The sequence below is a fragment of the Danio rerio genome, chromosome 3, assembly GCF_049306965.1.
Source record: "Danio rerio strain Tuebingen ecotype United States chromosome 3, GRCz12tu, whole genome shotgun sequence".
NCBI lineage: Eukaryota > Metazoa > Chordata > Actinopteri > Cypriniformes > Danionidae > Danio > Danio rerio.
In genome coordinates this window covers 2040518-2060813 of record NC_133178.1, presented here as the reverse complement: position 1 = coordinate 2060813, position 20296 = coordinate 2040518, and the positions used below count along the sequence as shown (strand labels likewise).

At 41.8% G+C, this 20296-nt stretch overlaps 1 protein-coding gene across 6 annotated transcripts in view; it reads left to right on the top strand.

The window, feature by feature from the left end:
* Positions 1-20287, top strand: part of tnrc6bb.1 (trinucleotide repeat containing adaptor 6Bb.1) — a 37033-nt gene extending 16746 nt beyond the window's left edge. For 3 of the 6 annotated variants that reach the window (XM_073943809.1, XM_073943805.1, XM_073943806.1), the window contains 11 exons: positions 1922-2050; positions 2265-2387; positions 2484-2585; positions 4253-4466; positions 4644-4763; positions 4996-5130; positions 8389-8475; positions 9020-9223; positions 10902-10966; positions 12871-13010; positions 16270-20287. In XM_073943809.1, coding sequence (XP_073799910.1) covers positions 1922-2050; positions 2265-2387; positions 2484-2585; positions 4253-4466; positions 4644-4763; positions 4996-5130; positions 8389-8475; positions 9020-9223; positions 10902-10966; positions 12871-13010; positions 16270-16672 — 1722 coding nt within the window. In that variant the 3' untranslated portion in view covers positions 16673-20287. The remainder of the gene's footprint in view (positions 1-1921; positions 2051-2264; positions 2388-2483; positions 2586-4252; positions 4467-4643; positions 4764-4995; positions 5131-8388; positions 8476-9019; positions 9224-10901; positions 10967-12870; positions 13011-16269) is intronic. The other 3 variants (XM_073943810.1, XM_073943807.1, XM_073943808.1) reach the window with 1 other exon arrangement.
* Positions 20288-20296: the final 9 nt, after the last annotated feature.

Genomic DNA, 20296 nt, shown 5'->3' with positions numbered 1-20296 from the left:
GCTCTGGATAACCCAAAACAGCAACCACAAGAGTCTCCTCCAATTTCGAAAGTCTCACAGGCACCTCAATGGAAACCCCGCCTCTGCTTTCCTAATTGGAAAATGAAAAAGACACGAGTGACGTAACACTTTTTTTCCCTTAGAGTTGACTTTTTTTCAACTGAGAGCGCACGACACGCAAGGGCAAAAACGAGAGGCGCAGCAGGCAGTTTAAATGCGAGGCGCGCAAAACGCTCGCGGCCGCTAGTAAACCATTAAAAAGAGGCGCCTCTCAACGCATAAACCGCGTTCGGTGTGATCGGCCCCTTACCGATCCCCTTCCTCATTCGCCCTCCTCCCCCATCCGCTGTTCACTTTCACTTTCGTCCTTGACCCCTCTAATGCTGTGTTCACACCAGACGCGGAACGCGCGGATAAATCGCGATATTCGCGCGTAAATAGCCACGTGAACATTTGAGTTTACTCGCTTCACTTGCGTGTCAAATCCGCTTCATTCGCATGTCAAATTCACTTCAGAACATATGCGGATTCGCGTGATGGGCTGGGCTTCTGTCGGCCCGGTGACTGTAGCTTCGTTGCTAAATGGATTTTATTGAGAAAATAACAGGGTTATGTACTTTATGAAGGCTGAAAAACAGCGTGCTTCTGACTGAGCCAAGCCCAGTTTGATGACTTGTTTTCGTGTCACCTGGAGGATTTCCCCCAGGACACCATCAACAGGTTCTATGTCGCAATCACGCATCCACAAGAGGAAGCTTCTGATTGGTTAACGCGGCGTGAATGTCTGCTGAAGTTCAGATTTTCGAACTCGAGAGATTCACGCGAAACGCATGTTAAGCTAAATTCAAATCCCGCGCCATTCGTTCGTATCCCGCTATTCGCTCCGCGCCATTCGCGTGTATCGCGCCACAGGATATCTATTCACGCGTTTGCATTGACTTAACATGTAAATCACTCGCGCTTGACACGCGTTCCGCGTCTGGTTTGAACGCAGCATAAGGCCCCGTTTACACTAATGTGTTTTAGTTTGAAAACGCAAAAGTTTTGCTACGGTTACGCCATCTGTCCACACTACGCCAGAGTTTTTGATTGCTGAATATGGAGGGTTTTGGAAACGCTGGAGAGGCTGTTTTCATTCTGAAACGCTGCTGCTCCGTCTCAGTGTGGATGGGGGGAAAACGGAGACATCTGAAACGGAGGCGGGGCTACTGAGATTCGCTACCTGATTGTGGCTTTTGTGTCATTGCGTATCCTTCCCTTATTTGTCAAGCCCCTATCACATGACTATAACACATGGCTTTAACGCTACCGGAAGACAGCAGACCAGCCTTCACTGTAAACAACAACATGGACACAGAAATGGGAGCGTTGTTTGCACTATTGTCTGTTTTAGGCGCCATTATGCTGTTGTTAATTTGTTACGCTTAGTAACAACTCGACCTCGTCGTCTGTCCACAAAAATACCTCTCTTGCTTTCTTTGCCTTCGCGTTCATTGTTCAACCGGTGTTTGTTGACTAACAATAACCAAATGCAGAGCAAGACGCATGCTTCCTGTTTATACTAGAACACGCATGCCCAGAGTGCGCGAATGGTCACGTGATATACGTTTTTTGTGGCGTAGTGTGGACGGAGAAATGTTCAGAAACGCTAGTGTGGACGCGGATCGTTTTTGATCTAAAACGCCGTTTTAAAACTAAAGCGCACTAGTGTAAATGGGGCCTGAATCCTAGGGTAACAAATGAAGCACTGGTTGTAGATAATAACAAAGATAGCATGGCCTACAAATGCAGGAAATGTCTACAAGAAGAAACAACAGCAGGATTCAAAAGGATAGTTAACAAGGATCGACCAATCAGAATCAAGAACCAGAACTATGCATTTTATAAATCATCTTTGCTCTTGTCTCCTGCTGTTTCTAAGGTTGGAGGTCATGGTATGTTTGGCGGTGGGATTCCTCCAATGAGGGGGATGCATCAGGCCGGTGTGCACCCATTAAACCCTTCCCCTGGCATACGAGCACAAGTGCCTCATCAGTTCCTGCCTCCTCAGGTCAGTCAGTGCTTTTGGTTACAAAGCTATGACAAAAAGTTTTGATCCACTTCAGATGTTCAGATTACAATACAATTATTTATAAATCGCTTTACATCTGAAGTAAAATCACAGAGTGCTACAGAAAAAAGCATGATGAAACTAAAGCAAAAGGACAAGTTAAAGTCAGCTGCCCACTAAGATTCACACAAAGGACTGTTCCTCTATTGTGCAGGTTCCAGGGCCGATGCTGAAGCCAATGGCGCCCCCTAGTGGAGGCATGTTTCCTCCTCAGCTGTCCCCTCAGCACATCGCCATGCTCGGCGGCATTAATCCACACATGCAGCAGTTCCAGCTGGTATGGCTTATTTTGAGTCTTGTAGTTGCAGTTGTTGTAGAAGCGTTGTGTTAATGTTTTAAATATGTTGTCTGTCTGTCTGTCTGTCTGTCTCAGGCCTGTCAGCTCCTCCTGCAACAACAACAACAGCAGCAGCAGCAGTTTCTGAATCAGAGGAAGTTTTCTCCTCCTCTAAGACAACAGCACGACCCGCAGCAGGTAAACACTCTCGCACAGCAGCACAGCGCCACCTCCTGGATGTTAAATGATTAGCGATGCATGTTTTGAACAGCAGGGATGTTCTGTTTACTGAAAATTAGCTTAACATGCTAAATAGATCTTTCCATCCATCCATCTATCAATCTATCCATCCGTCCCTCTATCAATATGTATATATATATATATATATATATATATATATATATATATATATATATATATATATATATATATATATATATATATATATATATATATATATATATATATATATCCATCTGTCTATCCATCCATTCATCCCTCCTATCTATCTATCTATCTATCTATCTATCTATCTATCTATCTATCTATCTATCTATCTATCTATCTATCTATCCATCCATCCATCCATCCATCCATCTATCCATCCATCATTTATCCATCCATCCATCCATATATATTCCTCTATCCATCTATCCATCCATCCATATATATATCCATCTATCAATCTATCTGTCCATCCATCCATCCCTCTATCAATCCATCCATCCATCCATCCATTTATCCCTCTATCCATACCTCCATCCATCTATCCATCCATCCATATATATATATATATATATATATATATATATATATATATCCCTCTATCCATCTATCTATCCATCTATCCATCCATTGATCCATATATATATCTATCTGTCCATCCATCCATCCCTCTATCAATCCCTCCATCCATCCATCCATATATATATATTTTTCTATCCATCCATCCATATATATATATCCATCTATATCTATCTGTCCATCCATCCATCCCTCTATCAATCCATCCATCCATCCCTCTATCAATCCGTCCATCCATCCATCCATCCATATATATATCCCTCTATCCATCTATCTATCAATCCATCCATCCATCCATCCATCCCTCTATCAATCCCTCCATCCATCCAACCATCCATCCATCCATATATATATCCATCTATATCTATCTGTCCATCCATCCATCCCTCTATCAATCCATCCATCCCTCTATTAATCCGTCCATCCATCCATCGATATATATATCCCTCTATCCATCTATATATCCATCCATCAGTCCATATATATATATATCTATTCGTCCATCCATCCATCCATCCATCCATCCATCCATCCCTCTATCAATCCATCCATCTATCCCTCTATCAATCCCCCATCCATCCATCCATCCATCCATCCATCCATCCATCCATCCATCCATCCATTAATATATATATATATATATATATATATATATATATATCCATCCATCATCCATCTGACTATTCATCTGTCTATCCATTCATCCCTCTATCAATATATATATCCATCCATCCATCAATATATATATCCGTCTGTCCATCCATCCATCTGACTATTTATCTATCCATCCATCTATCCCTCTATCCATCCATCTAACTATCCATCTATCTATCTCTATCTATCCATCCGTCCGTCCGTCCATCATCTTTTTGGCATGACAAATGTAACAAAAGTATTGCCAATGCCATGTCTAGTTCTGACGCCTGAAGTGTTTTGTAGTAATGTGTGTGTGTGTGTGTGTGTGTGTGTGTGTGTGTGTGTGTGTGTGTGTGTGTGTGTGTGTGTGTGTGTGTGTGTGTGTGTGTGTGTGTGTGTGTGTGTGTGTTGTTTTTCTGGTGTAGTTGGCGCGGATCATGGCGATCCTCCAGCAGCAGCAGCAGCAGGGTGTTGTGGGACCCAAGCTCTCTCCGTCTCCTTTGGGTGCACACATCCCCAAACACCCCGACACACACCTGCATCACCTGGGCCTGAACACACACAAACCCCCCGAAGCAGCAGTGCACGCAGCCATCGGAGGATCAGAACTACACAACAAAGCCCCTGCTGCGTACACTGGTGAGACGCACACCTCCACAAACACCGCAGGACTTCATCTGTACTGCATGATTTACCGTAGTAGATTCATTTAAAGGCACGGTAATATTGAAATGAAAAAGTGTGTGTGTGTGTGTGTGTGTGTGTGTGTGTGTGTGTGTGTGTGTGTGTGTGTGTGTGTGTGTGTGTGTGTTTCAGGAGCAGTTAAGCTGCCCGATGGCTCCTCGTTCTCTCAGTATGATGTGTTGGGCAGCGGTTGGCACCGCAGTGCAGCAGGGAAGGTGGACGCGTCTCCTGCAAACCCCAGCTGGCCTCCAGGTACAGCAGAACACGTTAGCTAAAAACTGCTGTGTTCACTCTGAGCCCACATCTGAACTCCACATACATCTACACTGATGTTCAAAACAGACTTTTAGGCCATGTTTGATAAAAAATAAAGGAGGAAATACTGTGAAAACTCTGTTAAACATCACTTGGGAAATATTTGGTATTCAGAATTTCGCAGGAGAGTGAATAGTTGTGTTTTAGAGTGTATGTTTGTGCTCCTCAGAGTTTCAGCCGGGCGTCCCGTGGAAAGGCCTCCCGAGCCATGAATCTGACCCTGACCCCTACATGACCCCTGCGGGAATGCTGGGATCCTCCCTGCTCAGCGACACTGAACATCACCTGCTGCAGGACAACACGGGTACACACTCACTGAACACCCTTCACTGACCACACACACCATAATACACCACTTTAGGAGGTTCATATCAGTCTGCAGGACGACACACACACACTGAGCGATCAGACATGAGCGTGAAGACCTTTCACTGACCACACACACCATAATACACCACTTTAGGAGGTTTATATCAGTCTGCAGGACGACACACACACACTGAGCGATCAGACATGAGCGTGAAGACCCTTCACTGACCACACACACCATAATACACCACTTTAGGAGGTTTATATCAGGCTGCAGGACGACACACACACACTGAGCGATCAGACATGAGCGTGAAGACCCTTCACTGACCACACACACCATAATACATCAAGAGTTCATATCGTTCTGCTGGACAACACGGGTGCACCACACACACACACACACACACACACACACCATAATACACCACTTTATATCTGTTTATATCAGTCTGCAGAAGAGATATAGTTTCTGGGCTTAATGCAGATAGTGAACTGCAGCACATCCTATAGGGTGAGCAGTGTTCATTGTGTCTATTAAATATGAAATTAATTAAGAATTAACTAAATACTAAATGCAAAATGCCAATTAATGCAAGTTCAGGTCATGTATTTGACGCATTATTGAGTCTTGTAAAGCCAAATATATAGTTAGAAATATAATTGTTTTAAGTAGTCGTTTTGAACCGTAACACTAATGTAGAATATAAAAATACGGTAGATGTAATATAAATGAGCAATATCACATGAGTAGCAGTGCGATATGGCTGTATATCGGCACTGGTGGGAGGCCATATACATGCCGATGCCATATATATACCGATATACAGCCATATGGCACTGCTACGAGTGTGATATTGCGTTTATACAACAATTTGACGGCATAATTGTTTATATATAAACAAAATCAAACATGGAGATTCTCAAAAACCCTTTTGTGTGAGGAACTACTTCCGCCTTGGATTCAAATCATAAGCTGACAGTTAAACAGCTGAGCGAGCATCTTTTAAACTTTAGATCTGTGGTGTCTGCTTTCTGCTGGCTGTATATGTGGGCGGAGTAATACACAAAGGGTAAGGAGGCTGTACGGGTGCTGATATTACTTAATGTCACGGCTATCAGCCAATCAGATTCGAGAACCAGACAGAACTGTTGTATAAATATAGATGTATATAATCATCAAGTAAAGCTGAGCTGCTGCAATTCAGTAAATATTGATTATTATTTTATAATATAATATAATATTATTGAAATATTAAAAGCATTATCAAAGATTTTTTGTGGTTTACCTCAGAAATAAAACATCTGACTGATAATGAGGTTTGTTATGTTATGTAAGGGATAAAGTACAGCCAGGTGGTTGTTTTTGCAGAATAAAGCCCATCGGGTTAGTCAGCAGCAGTTGTGTAAGACTGAATGGTTTTTTTCTGTGAAAACAATCACCCGGATGTACTTTATCTGGTTTATTACATGGCTAATTGCCTCAGAACATTAAAATTGTACACAAAGCATCATTCTGAGCTGTAATAGTTTATAACTTCTTCAATTAAATGAAAAGGAATATGGCTGAATGGAGTATACACTAACCTGGGTATTATTCAGCCACAAGGTGGCGACAAACAATCAAAAACGATCAAGTGGTGCTCGCTGCAGAGCCATTTGGGCGAGCTGAGCTCCAGCGAGGGGGAGCTTGAGCTTGAGCTCCACCTTTTTTGCACTTCTGTTAAACAGGGTTAGGGGTGGGGTTGGTGTACGCATTAAAACAGCTGACAGGAGGCAGAGCAAGAGCTCATGCTCCCCCTCGCTGGAGCTCAGCTCTGCAGCGAACACCATCTCAAATCGTTGGCAAGACACAGACAAGCATCGAAATAAGGATGTGAACATAATACTGACAGTCAAGATCATTCTAATACCTAAATCAGTCTGTGTTATTAGTTTCAGTTGTTATTTGGAAATTACATATCTAGAAATGTCACAACTGACCAATAAGATTCAAGTATTCCAGACTGGGAGTGCAATATGAAATCTGGCATTGCAGTCTTTTGTTTGTCTGCAATATGAATATCATTTGATTCCCATAGCTCTGTTTAAAAATATTTCATTAGTTTAGATTGACTGGGCTGATCATGTCTTTTACAATGCAGTGTGTTTGCATAAATGATAGTAAATTGCACGCGTATAAATATGACAGAGCGAAAGTAAAAGTGAAATAAACAGTGCTTTATTGTTTTCAGTATTCAGATACAAACATTAAACAATCAAATATAAACGAACATCACTTTATAGATCATTTTATACAATAATGTAAAAGTTTTCCCAGTGATGGGTTGCAGCTGGAAGGGCATCCGCTGCGTAAAAACTTACTGGATAAGTTGGCGGTTCATTCCGCTGTGGCGACGCCAGATTAATAAAGGGACTAAGCCGACAAGAAAATGAATGAATAATGTAAAAGTAATATTTAATTTTTTAATGAATAATCTAATCCTGCGATGTGAGTATTGCGGATACACACATGGTGATGACGATTCCAGACCGTTTCTTAAACTTATGAGTCAAACAGCAGAAGGAAACTAGTAGATTAAGTATAAAGAGATTTTTCAGTGCAGTTCTGATCACTATGAGGCCTTAAGGCTGATTTATACTTCTGCGTCAAACACCGGCGTATGCTACAGCGCTGACGCATAGCCCTTCGCCGTGGCCATCGCCGTCACTGACGTGCACCTCTCAAAAAATGTAACTACACGTCGCAACGACGCGTATCGTAAGCTCTGTGATTGGTCGGCTTGGTAGCGCTGAAGAGTCTGGGCAGGACCGAGAGCCACGCGAATGGCGCGAGCGATTGTTTACAAGTGTGGAGTCCCGTGAAGGAGCTCCGGATGGAAAGTTTTGTTTTGTGTTTACCTCATAGTTAAAGTTGTTGCTCGTCCGCCGGTTCCTGCCTCAAAATGAGCGAGTTTGACCACTTGTACATCCCGGAAGTGTTCAGGAAAAGCAAAACAGCAGCGAAGAAACTCGACACAGAGGAACATTTACACCTCACTGCCAACTAGCGTTTCGGAAGTGTTAATGCAGACCGACAGAGACCGCGCGCAGAAGTATAAATGCACAGCTATGGGCGTTGCATGCGCCGTGGGTTACGCCGGTCACCTGACGCAGATGTATAAATCAGGCTTTAGAAATGCGTGTGTGACATGATGTGTGTGTGTGTGTGTGTGTGTGTGTGTGTGTGTGTGTGTGTGTGTGTGTGATTCAGGGTCAAACTCTGTGAACACCTGTATGCCTTCACCTGGTGCCTGGCCGTACAGTGCCTCAGACCCCCCCCTCACTGCACACGGCACAGGTGACTCCATTCACCATCTCTATACACCTCTGTCCACTCTCAGGATCCTCTCAGAGTGCACTGCTCATTAGGGATGGGTGATATGGACTTAAATTACATTACAATATGTTCTGGGATTTATTGTGATGACAGTAATATTGATGATCATTTAAATGTATCCACTAAGCAGAGGTGTCCAAACTCGGTCCTGGAGGGCTGGTGTCCTGCAGATTTTAGCTCCAACTTGCTGCAAGGATGTTTCTAGAATGGCTAGCATGAGCTTGATTACTAGCCTAGGTGTGTCTGATTGGGGTCAGAACTAAACTTTGCAGGACACCAGCCCTCCAGGACTGAGTGTGGACATGCCTGCACTAAGAGGTGCAAGTGATGAGATATCGCCCATCCCCACTACTTGCATTTCCATGAACACATTATGCAAAACTGTTTGAATCACTATGACAGTCACTAGAAACATTTAAAGACATCTTTTTGGATGAGCTAATAATGAACAGTGTGGCGTATATATCGATATATTAATGTACAATTATCATGTTAACGTTTCCAGCTAAGTACACGGAGCTGAAGTCCAGCTGGCCGCCGGAGCCCATTGGACACAGCAAATCGTGGCGGACCAATCGCAACGCTTCTCAGTTGCCCCGCCCTCCTCCGGGCCTGAGCTCTCAGAAGCAGCCGTGGGTGGAGGAGGGGCCTCGCATGGCCAGGGCATGGGGAGGCGGAGCCAGCGGCACGGACACGCCCTTTAAATCAGGTACTGAAAACACACATTCACACACACCTGAAGAACAGATGAGTGTGTGTCAAGCTCTACACTACATATGAAATCTGTACCATCTATTGCGATATTTAAGAATATATTAAAGTCTATTTATGACTGTGCACATGTTTTAACTATTGATTATGGTTTATATTAAGCCTAGTTCACACTACGGGATTTTAAGCCTAATTTGAGCCCGATTTGGAAGTTAACGAGCTCGTCGACGAATCGGGCTGTGATCGGGAAGAAATCTGCGTGTGAACGGTGCTCGCCGCTCTTTATGTGTGAACTACTGAACAACGCATCAACGAGGCTCGCTGACGCATCGCTGACACCTCGCAGACGGAAATCCAACATTCAGCATGCTAAATATTCCAGAGCAGTCGGCCGACTCAACCCCACGTGTGGTCAGATGTAGTGACGAGCTGCAGCCAATGAGAGAGCATATCAGCATGAGCTGAATGCCTGTGTGTTCAGGAGCTCAGCAGAAACATCTGTGATTGGTAATGGGCATCAGTGCACTCGCTTCATTCTGCGTTAGCACAGACATGAGAGGAGGATATATTAACAGTGGAACAAGAATTCTGTAACTATTAGAATTACCATACTGCTCATTCTGACCGTTCTCATATAAAACGCCATACTGTCACAACATATTTACATTCAAAACTATTATTGAGATATTAAAATTAAGCTTTGAATGTCTGGCATCATATTTAATGACACCATTACCCTAAAAATATCATCTTTTTTTGGGAATACAGCCTATAAATATGTAGTTAAGACACTAGAACATGCAAGGTCTTGGCTTTCATTTTCACTGTCAAACAGGAGCTATTTCACTGCACAGAATATGCTGTTTTGAAAGATATCTGAAGTAAATTGATCAGAAAGTTTTGTTTATGTTAGCAGGAAGTTGCTAGGCAAGAAACTGCACACATTTAAAGTCACAGTGAAAAGTATCAGACATGCATGCAGTCATGTTGACCAATATGGTAATTTAAGGCAGAAATGCTCAGTTCTTTACTGTTTTGTCATTTAAAAAAATAACAATGTCAGAAAGAAATACACTGATAGTTAGAAAGCGGCAGGGTGTTATAAATATGTTAGTTTTATTTCAAAGAGTTATACATTTACAAAAATTAAAAACTCTCTGTGTGTCTATCCACTGGAACCTGCAGATGAGTGATTAATCCACTCATAAATCAGCTGATTTGACGATGTTTTTAAATGCTTTCTCCAAAGCTTGAAACTTTCTCAGTCATGTCAGACAACAAGCAGCCTTTTTCTGACGACTACTTCCTTAAATTTTCATTGGCTGTGGTTTGGTAGCTTGAATGAGCTGATGGGGAATGAGTTGTTGTCAGATCATGTAGTGTGTGACCCCCCTCTTGTGGATCATTCACGGAGTGTTGCTTAGTGTGAACACCACAGAGATTAAAAGACACAAAGTCAAGTCATGTAGTGTGAACGGCACAGCGATCTGCTGATGTTTAAAATCCTGTAGTGTGAACTAGGCTTTGTTTGTGTGTGTTTGTTTATGTGTTGTAATATGTATTTTCCTTGATCAGGACTTGATCAGGACATGCTAGAAGAGATATTGCATCTCAATGGGACTTTCCTGGTTAAATAAGTAAATAATTCAGGTGTGTGTGTGTGTGCTGTTTTTCAGAATGGAGCGATGGAGGAGCGTCAGCCGGGAAATCATGGCTGCTGCTGAGAAACCTCACACCACAGGTGTGTACAGGCTGAAGATGCATGTTTATTTGTTGTTGTGTGTGTTTTTTTAATGCTCTCTTCTGTTCTTCAAAGCTGCATTTAGTGGGTCAAAGATACAGTACCAAAAATACTGAGTTAATTATTACCTGAAAGATTTCAGTGTAAAATATAGACCATTTCAGTGTGGTCATGTCATCGGTCCATAACATTTCCTGCTCAAACTGTTTCAGAAGTGTAATAAGAGACATTTCAGTCATAACTCCATGTTTAAACAGCTCTCAGAACATTATTTATCAACATGTGGCTTGTTTTGGATTCTCTGAAGCTATAGAAATCATAAATGTAAAATGGGAAATACGTTGGGACCATTGTTTTCGTTTACATTTCTCAAAATTGTCTATACCAGGCATGTCCAGACTCGGTCCTGGAGGGCTGGTGTCCTGCAAAGTTTAGTTCCAACCCCAATCAGACACCTCTGGGCTAGCCAATCAAGCTCTTAAGCGGCGGTCACTTTAGAGTTTGTGTGCGAAATTCTGTCGTACGGCGCTGCGAAATGGGGCGGGATTAAACGATGATTTGACATTAAAAAAGTGAGCGATTGCTCCATGTTTTAATTTCTGTCCAGAGAGGTCATGTTTTGATCCTCGATTGGTCTCACGCAGTCATGTGATGCGATTTCGCTGGCCGGAGTTCACCAAGCTTGAATTTTGCACCGCAGCAACCTGCGAAACTTGACGCATGCGAAATCTTATATTGTTGTTGTCACGCTAAAAGATGAAACCATTTTAAAAGATGTAAAACACACAGTGACTGCTAGCCTGTTTTGAGGAAAACACACAGCTGGGTTAGCTGTAACAGGGTCTTACAATTAAGCCACACGCTGATGGACACCAATTAAACAAACAATATAAATTTTGTTTTTGTGTGATTTTGGGAACATTTTTTATATAAAAAAACAGTTTTTAATAGAAAATCTTTTTAACAGCAAACAGAAATTTTGCTGCTAATAATGAAATAAATGAATTGTATAATAATTGATAATAATGCAAATAAATCCAAATGTTTTTATCCAAAAGCTAAATAAATAATACCCATGCTGTGCTATATAGAATAAAAAAAGCTGAGTTAAGTACTGAGGAAATATAGCTACTATTCAGAGTTAAATTAACTGTGTGAAATCTGCCTTTAAGCATGTGTTACAACTAACCTCCTGACTGTTACAACTTGCCCTGCAGGTGGGGTAAGTAGTAACATTTATACTTCGGGCACTTTTGGGAATGCAACATTGAAAGAAGCCTTCTATTTACATTAATTAAACTATTACAGAATTAAAAGCCATTTTAAAAGTTGTTTATTTACTGTCTCTTTGTCTTGTTTTTAAAAGAACTGTCGTGGAAGAGCTAGCAAACACATTTCAGATGAATTTAACAGGCAGTTGTACAAAACTGATGGTCTATAATTTATGTTATTGATTTTTTTTGTAGATAATCATAGTTACGTGTCTTAAAAAAACTCCAATATCTGATGAAAAAAAAAAATATATATATTTTTCCAACCCGAAGTTGAATGTGAAACTTGACCCTTGCGTTTCCGGTCTGACGCATTCGTTTGTGTATGAATGGAAGTCTATTGGAGGAAAAGCTCAGTGTGACCGCAGCTTTACTAAGCCTTCTAGAAACATCCCTGCAGGTGTGTTGAGGCAAGTTGGAGCTAAAATCTGCAGGACACCAGCCCTCCAGAACCAAGTTTGGACACTCCTAATCTGTACTAAAAGCACTGCTGTTGAATAATTGTTTATTTATTTATTTTTGGCAAAAGTCTCTTCTGCTCTCCAAGTTTGCATTTATTAGATCTTAAATACAGTGTGCTATTAGTATTAGTAGAGCATCTTCGTTTATCATGTTGTTGTGTTTTGTCTGCAGATCGACGGCTCGACCCTGAGGACTATCTGTCTTCAGCATGGCCCTCTGTTGACCTTTCACCTCGGCCTGACCCAGGGCAGCGCTCTGATTCGCTACTGCAGCCCGCATGAGGCCGCAAAAGCCCAGAGCGCCCTGCACATGTGAGTCTCTCTAACACACACACACACACACACACACACACTTTTTAATGACTTATAATTTTAGAATTACGCTTTGAATGTCTGTCGGCATATTTTATGAAGTCATTACCCTGATAATCCAATGTTTATTGTGATAGAGCCTGTAATTGTGTACCAGTCATTTGACAGTCTGATAATGCCAAGTTCATGCTTGATTTTCAAAGTAGCATGACTGTCTGGGGTAGCGATACATTGCTGCTGTGTTTACAATGCAAGATGGAACGGCGACAGGGGGTTTCACACTGCATGACTTTACAATAGCAGAATCGCAGACAACTTTGACTTGTCCGCAGACTATGTCTCACAACCAAACACATGCGAGAAGTGACATGGTAACAACGCAAGGTCACGAAGTATATCCTTTGTTAGGGCTGCTCGATTATGGGAAAAATCATAATCACGATTATTTTGGTCATAATTGTTATCACGATTATTCAAAACGATTATCAGATGTAGTCAAAATTGTTTGCTCTTCTGTCAATCACATGATCACTGATCAGATGTGTCATTATTAGTAACTGTAGGTGGTTTCTAAAACTAAATCTGCCAGTGTTTTCGATCTCTCGTATCCAGACATTTACGTTTTCGCGGCTGTAGATTCCTGTCATCAGAACTGAGTGATTGACAGCTGATATTAACCAATCCATTGGCGTTCTGTTCTAGCGCAGTGGGCCAATAAGAAGAGCTTGAAGGCGGGGCATGCATTGTGGGCTTTGTTTACTGCAGCTAGTTATCATGACGACTGTTTTAAACCATTCCTGAGCGCTGCGTTTAGGTGCAAAGATACTTAATGTGTGAATGCCTCCTAAATCAGCGCATGTGGTGAACATTTTTCTGTGAAAACAGGTCGCACGGCATTAATCTTATACACTCAAATGCTCCCAAATATATTTTGAGGTCGCATAGATAATTTCAGGCACATATGCGACCAAAATGTTCGCAATTTCGAGCCCTGCTCTATCAAAATCACACAAGCTTTTTTCAATGCGCTTACTGGAATATCTTCAGTAAAAGTGTTTCCATCATAGTTTGTGTGCATCTTTTCTTAGTGAATAAAAGTTAATCCTCCTCAGTTATGCACAAATATTTTTATGCACATTTTTCAAAATTTACGGTCATCTTGGCGTTTGCATCACCAGTTTTATTTATATGCATCTCCAAAATGCACATAAAAATAGGTGGATGGAAACATAGCTATTGTGGCATAAAAAGTCCTATATCAGTGCTCCTTTTAATCAGGGTAGGTTGATATGAGAACCAACCAAATCCATCATCAGATTTCCTCCTGGAACCGCCTCCTTGAAACAAAAGCACAAGCACACAGAGAGAACACAAGAGGGCAGCGTAGAGCCACACACACCAACTAAAGCAGGGCTTCTCAACCTTATTCACTTCTATGTATACCACAGGTCAACAGGGAGATTGCAGAAGAGCAGCTTCTGCTTTTAAACAGGACTGACTGAGTATCTAATATTAAAAATATACAGACAAATGTAAAATACAGTAAACACCCTAAATCTGTTGATATGCATCGGTGTGATGGCGGTTGAGTTTGCAGCTGGATATAATTGGGAGATCGCTGACAGGAACAGCTTCGCCAGAGAGCTGCAAGTTAATTTTACATTCTATGGCAGAAACGCCCCTGAGTCTTGCTAGATCCTCCTGTATGGACGCGCGTCCATTTTAAAACACTCACACGACAATAATTTGGACGACTATGTGGATATTTTAAGGGTGCTTTCACACTTGGTTCATTTGCCTGGACTGTACCCAAGTCTCCCCCTGCCATCTCCTCGGTTGGTTTGTGTTCATGTCTTTTTTCCTTCTGAACCCCGGTACGCTTGCGTCATTGAGCTGCTGTTTTGTTTACGGCCGTTGCTAGGTGACTGTCACGAAAGCAAGCGGCGAAATGGAAAGACTTCCGCACATCGCGCTCATTCTGCTTTAACTGAAGCTTTTAGTTTTGGACATACAGAAAGCAACTCGCGTCCATCTGCCGCAAACACATTATAAACATTCAGAACATCACACAGTGTCTGCAGAAGCTGTTTTTGGAGAAGACAAGCAGACATCACTGTGTATAGCCTGGTTTATACTTCTGCGTCAAGTGACCGGCGTAACTCGCGGCGCAGGCAACGCCCGTAGCTGTGCATTTATACTTCTGCGCACGGTCTCTGTTGGTCTGCATTAACACTTCTGAAACGCTAGTTGACAGTGAGGTGTAAATGTTCCTCTGTGTCGAGTTTCTTCGCTGGTGTTTTGTTTTCCTGAACACTTCCTGGATATACAAGTGGCTCAACCTCGCTCATTTTGAGGCAGGAACCGGCGGACGTGCAACAACTTTAACTATGAGGTAAACACAAAACAAAACTTTCTATCCGGAGCTCCTTCACGGGACTCCACACTTGTAAACAATCGCTCCATCAGGCTCGCACCATTCACGTGGCTCTCGGTCCCGCCCAGACTCGTAAGCGCTACCAAGCCGACCAATCACAGAGCTTGCGCTACGCGGCGTTGCGACGTGTAGTTACATTTTTTGAGAGGTGCACATCAGCGACGCCGACGGCCACGGCGAAAGACTATGCGTCAAAGTATAAATCAGCCTTATCACTATGTTTGCCCTGGCTCAGTCCCGCGCGTGTCACCAAGGTACGAAACGTGACACACACACACACACACACACAACTATGAACGAACGTTATAAAAACGATAGTTTGTTGTACAGTTGGCGGTTCACTTCCGTGATTTGGTGCGATTGCATTCATACCAGAAGTGAACCGTATCAGAGTTCGCATGAACCGTACCCCAGACCACCTCTTTCAGGTGGACTCTGGTACGGTTCACGGGTGCGCACCCGAGTTCAAAAGACACATTCACACTAGCTAAATGTAGCGTACTATGTTGTCAAACGAACCCGGGTTCGACCAAAAGTGCTAGTGTGAAAGCACCCTAAATAGTTCACATAAAAATACACAAAGACAGCACTTCACTTCACGCATAGTCTGATCATGAGGCTATTTGAAGTTTGAAGTAATCAATCAGAAAACAGGAGAAGGTGCATTACTTTGATCATTTTAATTATGCATATTAATTATGAAATCCCAAAATTATAGTATAATATTGAGAGTTAATTTTTAAATCGTGGCCCACCGGTTGAGAATCCCTGAACTAAAGGTCGTAACATCTCCACTGCTGTACTGAGGCTGTGTCTTCTGTTCAGGTGCGTTCTGGGAAACACCACCATCCTGGCCGAGTTCATGAGCGAGGAGGACGTCATCCGCTACTTCACACATTCCCAGGCCGCAGGGGTGGCGGGGTCACCGGAGGTTTCCCCCGGATCCGACTCCAGAGAGGGCGAGCGGGCGCCAGGCGTACCAGATGGAGACGCGCCTGTGGGATGGCAAGGGCTGGATGGAGCGCCCGGATCAACAGTGGAAGTGCCAGGACTCGCCATCCTCAGCCAATGGAGCAACAACGCCGGCGAGGGGGCGGGGAAAGGAGTCTGGGGGGGCGTGGCTCCCGGATACCACGGCAGCAGTCTATGGGGTGCCCCTCAGTTAGAGGATGGCACGGCTGGCTTGTTGCCGGGCAACCTGCTCGGGGGCGGGACAGACAGTTTGTGATTGGCAGCTGTCAATCATGGAGTGAGTGGTACGCAGATTTTCAAGTGTGTCAAAGCGGTGTCAGACTGCAAAAATAATGATCTTTCCCAACATCTGGAAGCCCAATGTGAACACGAGAGACGGCCAGCCTAGGAAACATTTCAGTTTCAGATAGAAGCTCTGCAAAAATGATTAAGTCTTTAGGAGTTCTGCCTTGTGACTTTATTTATTAAGACCTGTCTAACCCACAGTACTGTAGAGTATTAGTGTAGACTCACTGTTTTATTTACATTTCATTTCAAGTACACACACACACACACACACACACGTGCACAGACTTTAATTAACATTGTGTTTTGTTTTATATTGTCCTCAAAATAATGTCACAAGGCAGAAGACGTGTGTATAAATGACATATCTCTATGTAAATCTAGACTTCTTAATAAGGTGTATGTAGTTCTGAGTGACAGTTACCAAAAACAAGCACGCGTGGCTTCTGTGTGTGTCCTCATTATTTTTGCAGTTGCTTCTGATGACACACTGCAGCTTTAAGACACTCACATTCAGAGAGCTACATTTCCACACAAACACTGGACGTTTCGACAGGCTTTTATATCCAGTCAGATATTAAACACACACACACACACACACACACACAGATGCAGTGTGAGCGCCGCAGGCATTCGCTTACAGACATTCTGATCATTGCCAGAGTTAAGCTATCATGTATTTGAATGCAGGGACTGTTCCTAAAGGCCTTCTTTCACTCACACACACACACACACACACACACACACACACACACTCTCGCACTGCTCAACTTGAACAACTGATGTAAAGCTGATGTTAGGCTGGCACATGCAGACACTGTTTGATGCTTCGACTGATTTAATTCAAGTGCAAGAGCATCTGAAACCTGTAGATGAGGGAGGATCTCTTAAAAACACACACAGGGCACGCGTTTCACTCCTGAATCACTAATCTGCACTACCAAAGCAGTTTTAGGACTAATTTTTAATATTGTTTTAATGATAACTCGCACGTGAAATGTGATTCTTAAAGGGACAGTTCACCCAAAAATAAATGTGATCAGTATTTACATGCACACAAACTGATTATACAGGCAAGCCGGAAATTATTCATACTTCTGGCTAATCCTGACTACTTTAATCCAACTAGTAAGTGTTCTTATGGCTTGTAAATGACACTGGTTTAACCTAAAAGATATTAAGGTGATGTACAAGAGGCATCATTGTGAAAACATATATATATATATTTCTCAGCTTTTGTTTACATTTGAATCAAAACTTTAAGTCAGAATTTGCCTTGGCGTATAAATAATCTCAGGTTTGACTGTATATGTGTGTATAATGATTATTTCTAGACAATAATTTGAAGAATGTTGGAAACCTGAAGCCATTCACTTCCATACAAACAGTTTGAGCTTCTTCTGTGAAACTCAAATGAAGACATTTTGAAGAATGTTGGACAGCTGTAGCCATTGACTTCCTTTCTATGGAAGTCATTCTATGGACGTCAATGGTTACTGCTTTCCAACATTCTTTAAAATATCTTCTTTCGAGTTCAACAGAAGAAAGAAACTCAAACTGGTTTGCAATGACAAGAATGAGTGAATTAATGGAGGATTTTCATTTTTGGGTGTACCGTCCCTTTAAAAATGTAACTGCGTAGTTTAAATGACCGTAAAAACACTGTAATGCAGTCAGTTTTAAATGTAAATAAGCTAATTTTGTGATTCTTAAAGGAACAGTTCACCCAAAAATAAAATATACTTTGTATTTTCAGTCAAGTCTGAAATTATTACCATTCAAATTATTGTTGACCAGAAATACTATAGGCTTCTCCCAAAAAAATAAGACATTGATATAGAAGAGGCATCGTTTATTTACATTTGAATGAAGACTTTGTCAGAATGTGCCTTAGGCTATAAATAATTTCAGGTTTTGACTGTATATGTGTGTATAATTATTATTTCTAGACAATATTTTGAAGAATGTTGGAAACCTGTAGCCATTGACTTTCACACAAACCAGTTTGAGTTTCTTCTGTGAAACTCAAAAGATATTTTGAAGAATGTTGGAAAGCTGTAGCCATTGACTTTCATTAAATGTAAGTGAATGGCTACAGCCTTCTAACATTCTTCAAAATATCTTATTTCAAGTTCGACAGACGAAACTCAAGAAACTCAAACTGGTTTGCAGTGTAAATGATGACAGGAGTTTAATTTCTGGGTGTACTCTCCCTTTAAAAATGTAACTGCGATATTGACGCAATTTAAATGACAGTAAAAACAGTGTAATGCAGTCTATTTTAAATGTAAATGAGCTGATTTTGTGACTCTTAAAGGGACGGTTCACTCCAAAATAAAATGTACTTCATATACACAGTCAAGTCTGAAATTTTTCCCATTCAAATGATATTTTTTGGGAGAAGCCCATGGCATTTCAGGTCAAAAATAAGACGACTATATAAAACATTTCTCAGCTTTTATTTACATTCGACCCAAAACTTTAAACAAAAATTTGCCTTGGGGTATAAATAATTTCAGTTTTGACTGTATATGTGTGTATAATTATTATTTCTAGACAATATTTTGAAGAATGTTGGAAACCTGTAACCATTGACTTTCATGGTATGTAAGTGAATGGCTACAGCCTTCTAACATTCTTCAAAATATCTTATTTCGAGTTCAACAGTCGAAACTCAAACTGGTTTGCAGTGTAAATGATGACAGGATTTTCATTTTTGGGTGCACTGTCTCTTTAAAAATGTAACTGCGATGTTCACGAAATTCAATTTACAGTAAAACTCTGTAATACAGTCAGTTTTAAATGTAAATGAGCTGATTTTAGAACAGCCATTCCTCTTCAATGATAAAATGTTGAATTACAGCATCCGCTGTGGATTCAGGATTGAAGCCACCCCTGTGGGTGCTGGAGGTTCTCGCTGACGCGGTTTCTGTGGCTCTTTTCTTCATCAGCGCTGCGTTCCTGTGGATTTGTGCATCTTAAAGGCTCGTACAGACCTTCCACTGTTCCCTTCTCGATCTGTTCGTCAGGTTTGCTGTTACATTTCTACGATTCGTACGTTGTGTTTTATTTTGTTTGCATATTGGAGTAATCTTCAAAGACTCTGTGGGACTGCCGGATGGACGTCTGTAGCGTGTGTATGTGTGCACTTTACTGTTTTCGGTCTGTGTTTGTGGGTTTGTGTGTGCGGCTGTGTATCGTTAACCGTGCACTATACACTGCTGGCTGTGTTTTACAAGCGTTGGCATTAGCGGGTTTCTGCGACTTTGGGCTTTTCTTTTGTGTTTTTTAAGCGTACTCATGTAGCCTTTTTGTATCGGCTGAACTGCAATAATGATTCTACAAGCATTTTTAAGACACGAACGTGCGAGACGGCGTTTCTGCCAAACTTATCCGCCTGTCCAGAGTTTACAAACAGCTGAGCGACTCCTGTGTTTTTATGCGTCTGTATTGTTGTTTTTGTTTTAAATTAAGACTTTAACACTCCTTTCAGTGTTTCGTTTTCGTTTCTTTTTTTTTTTTGAGATTTTACAAAGACAAGAAGTGAAGAGTTTATTTAAATAAAAGTGACATATGCAGCTGTTAATTCAGACCT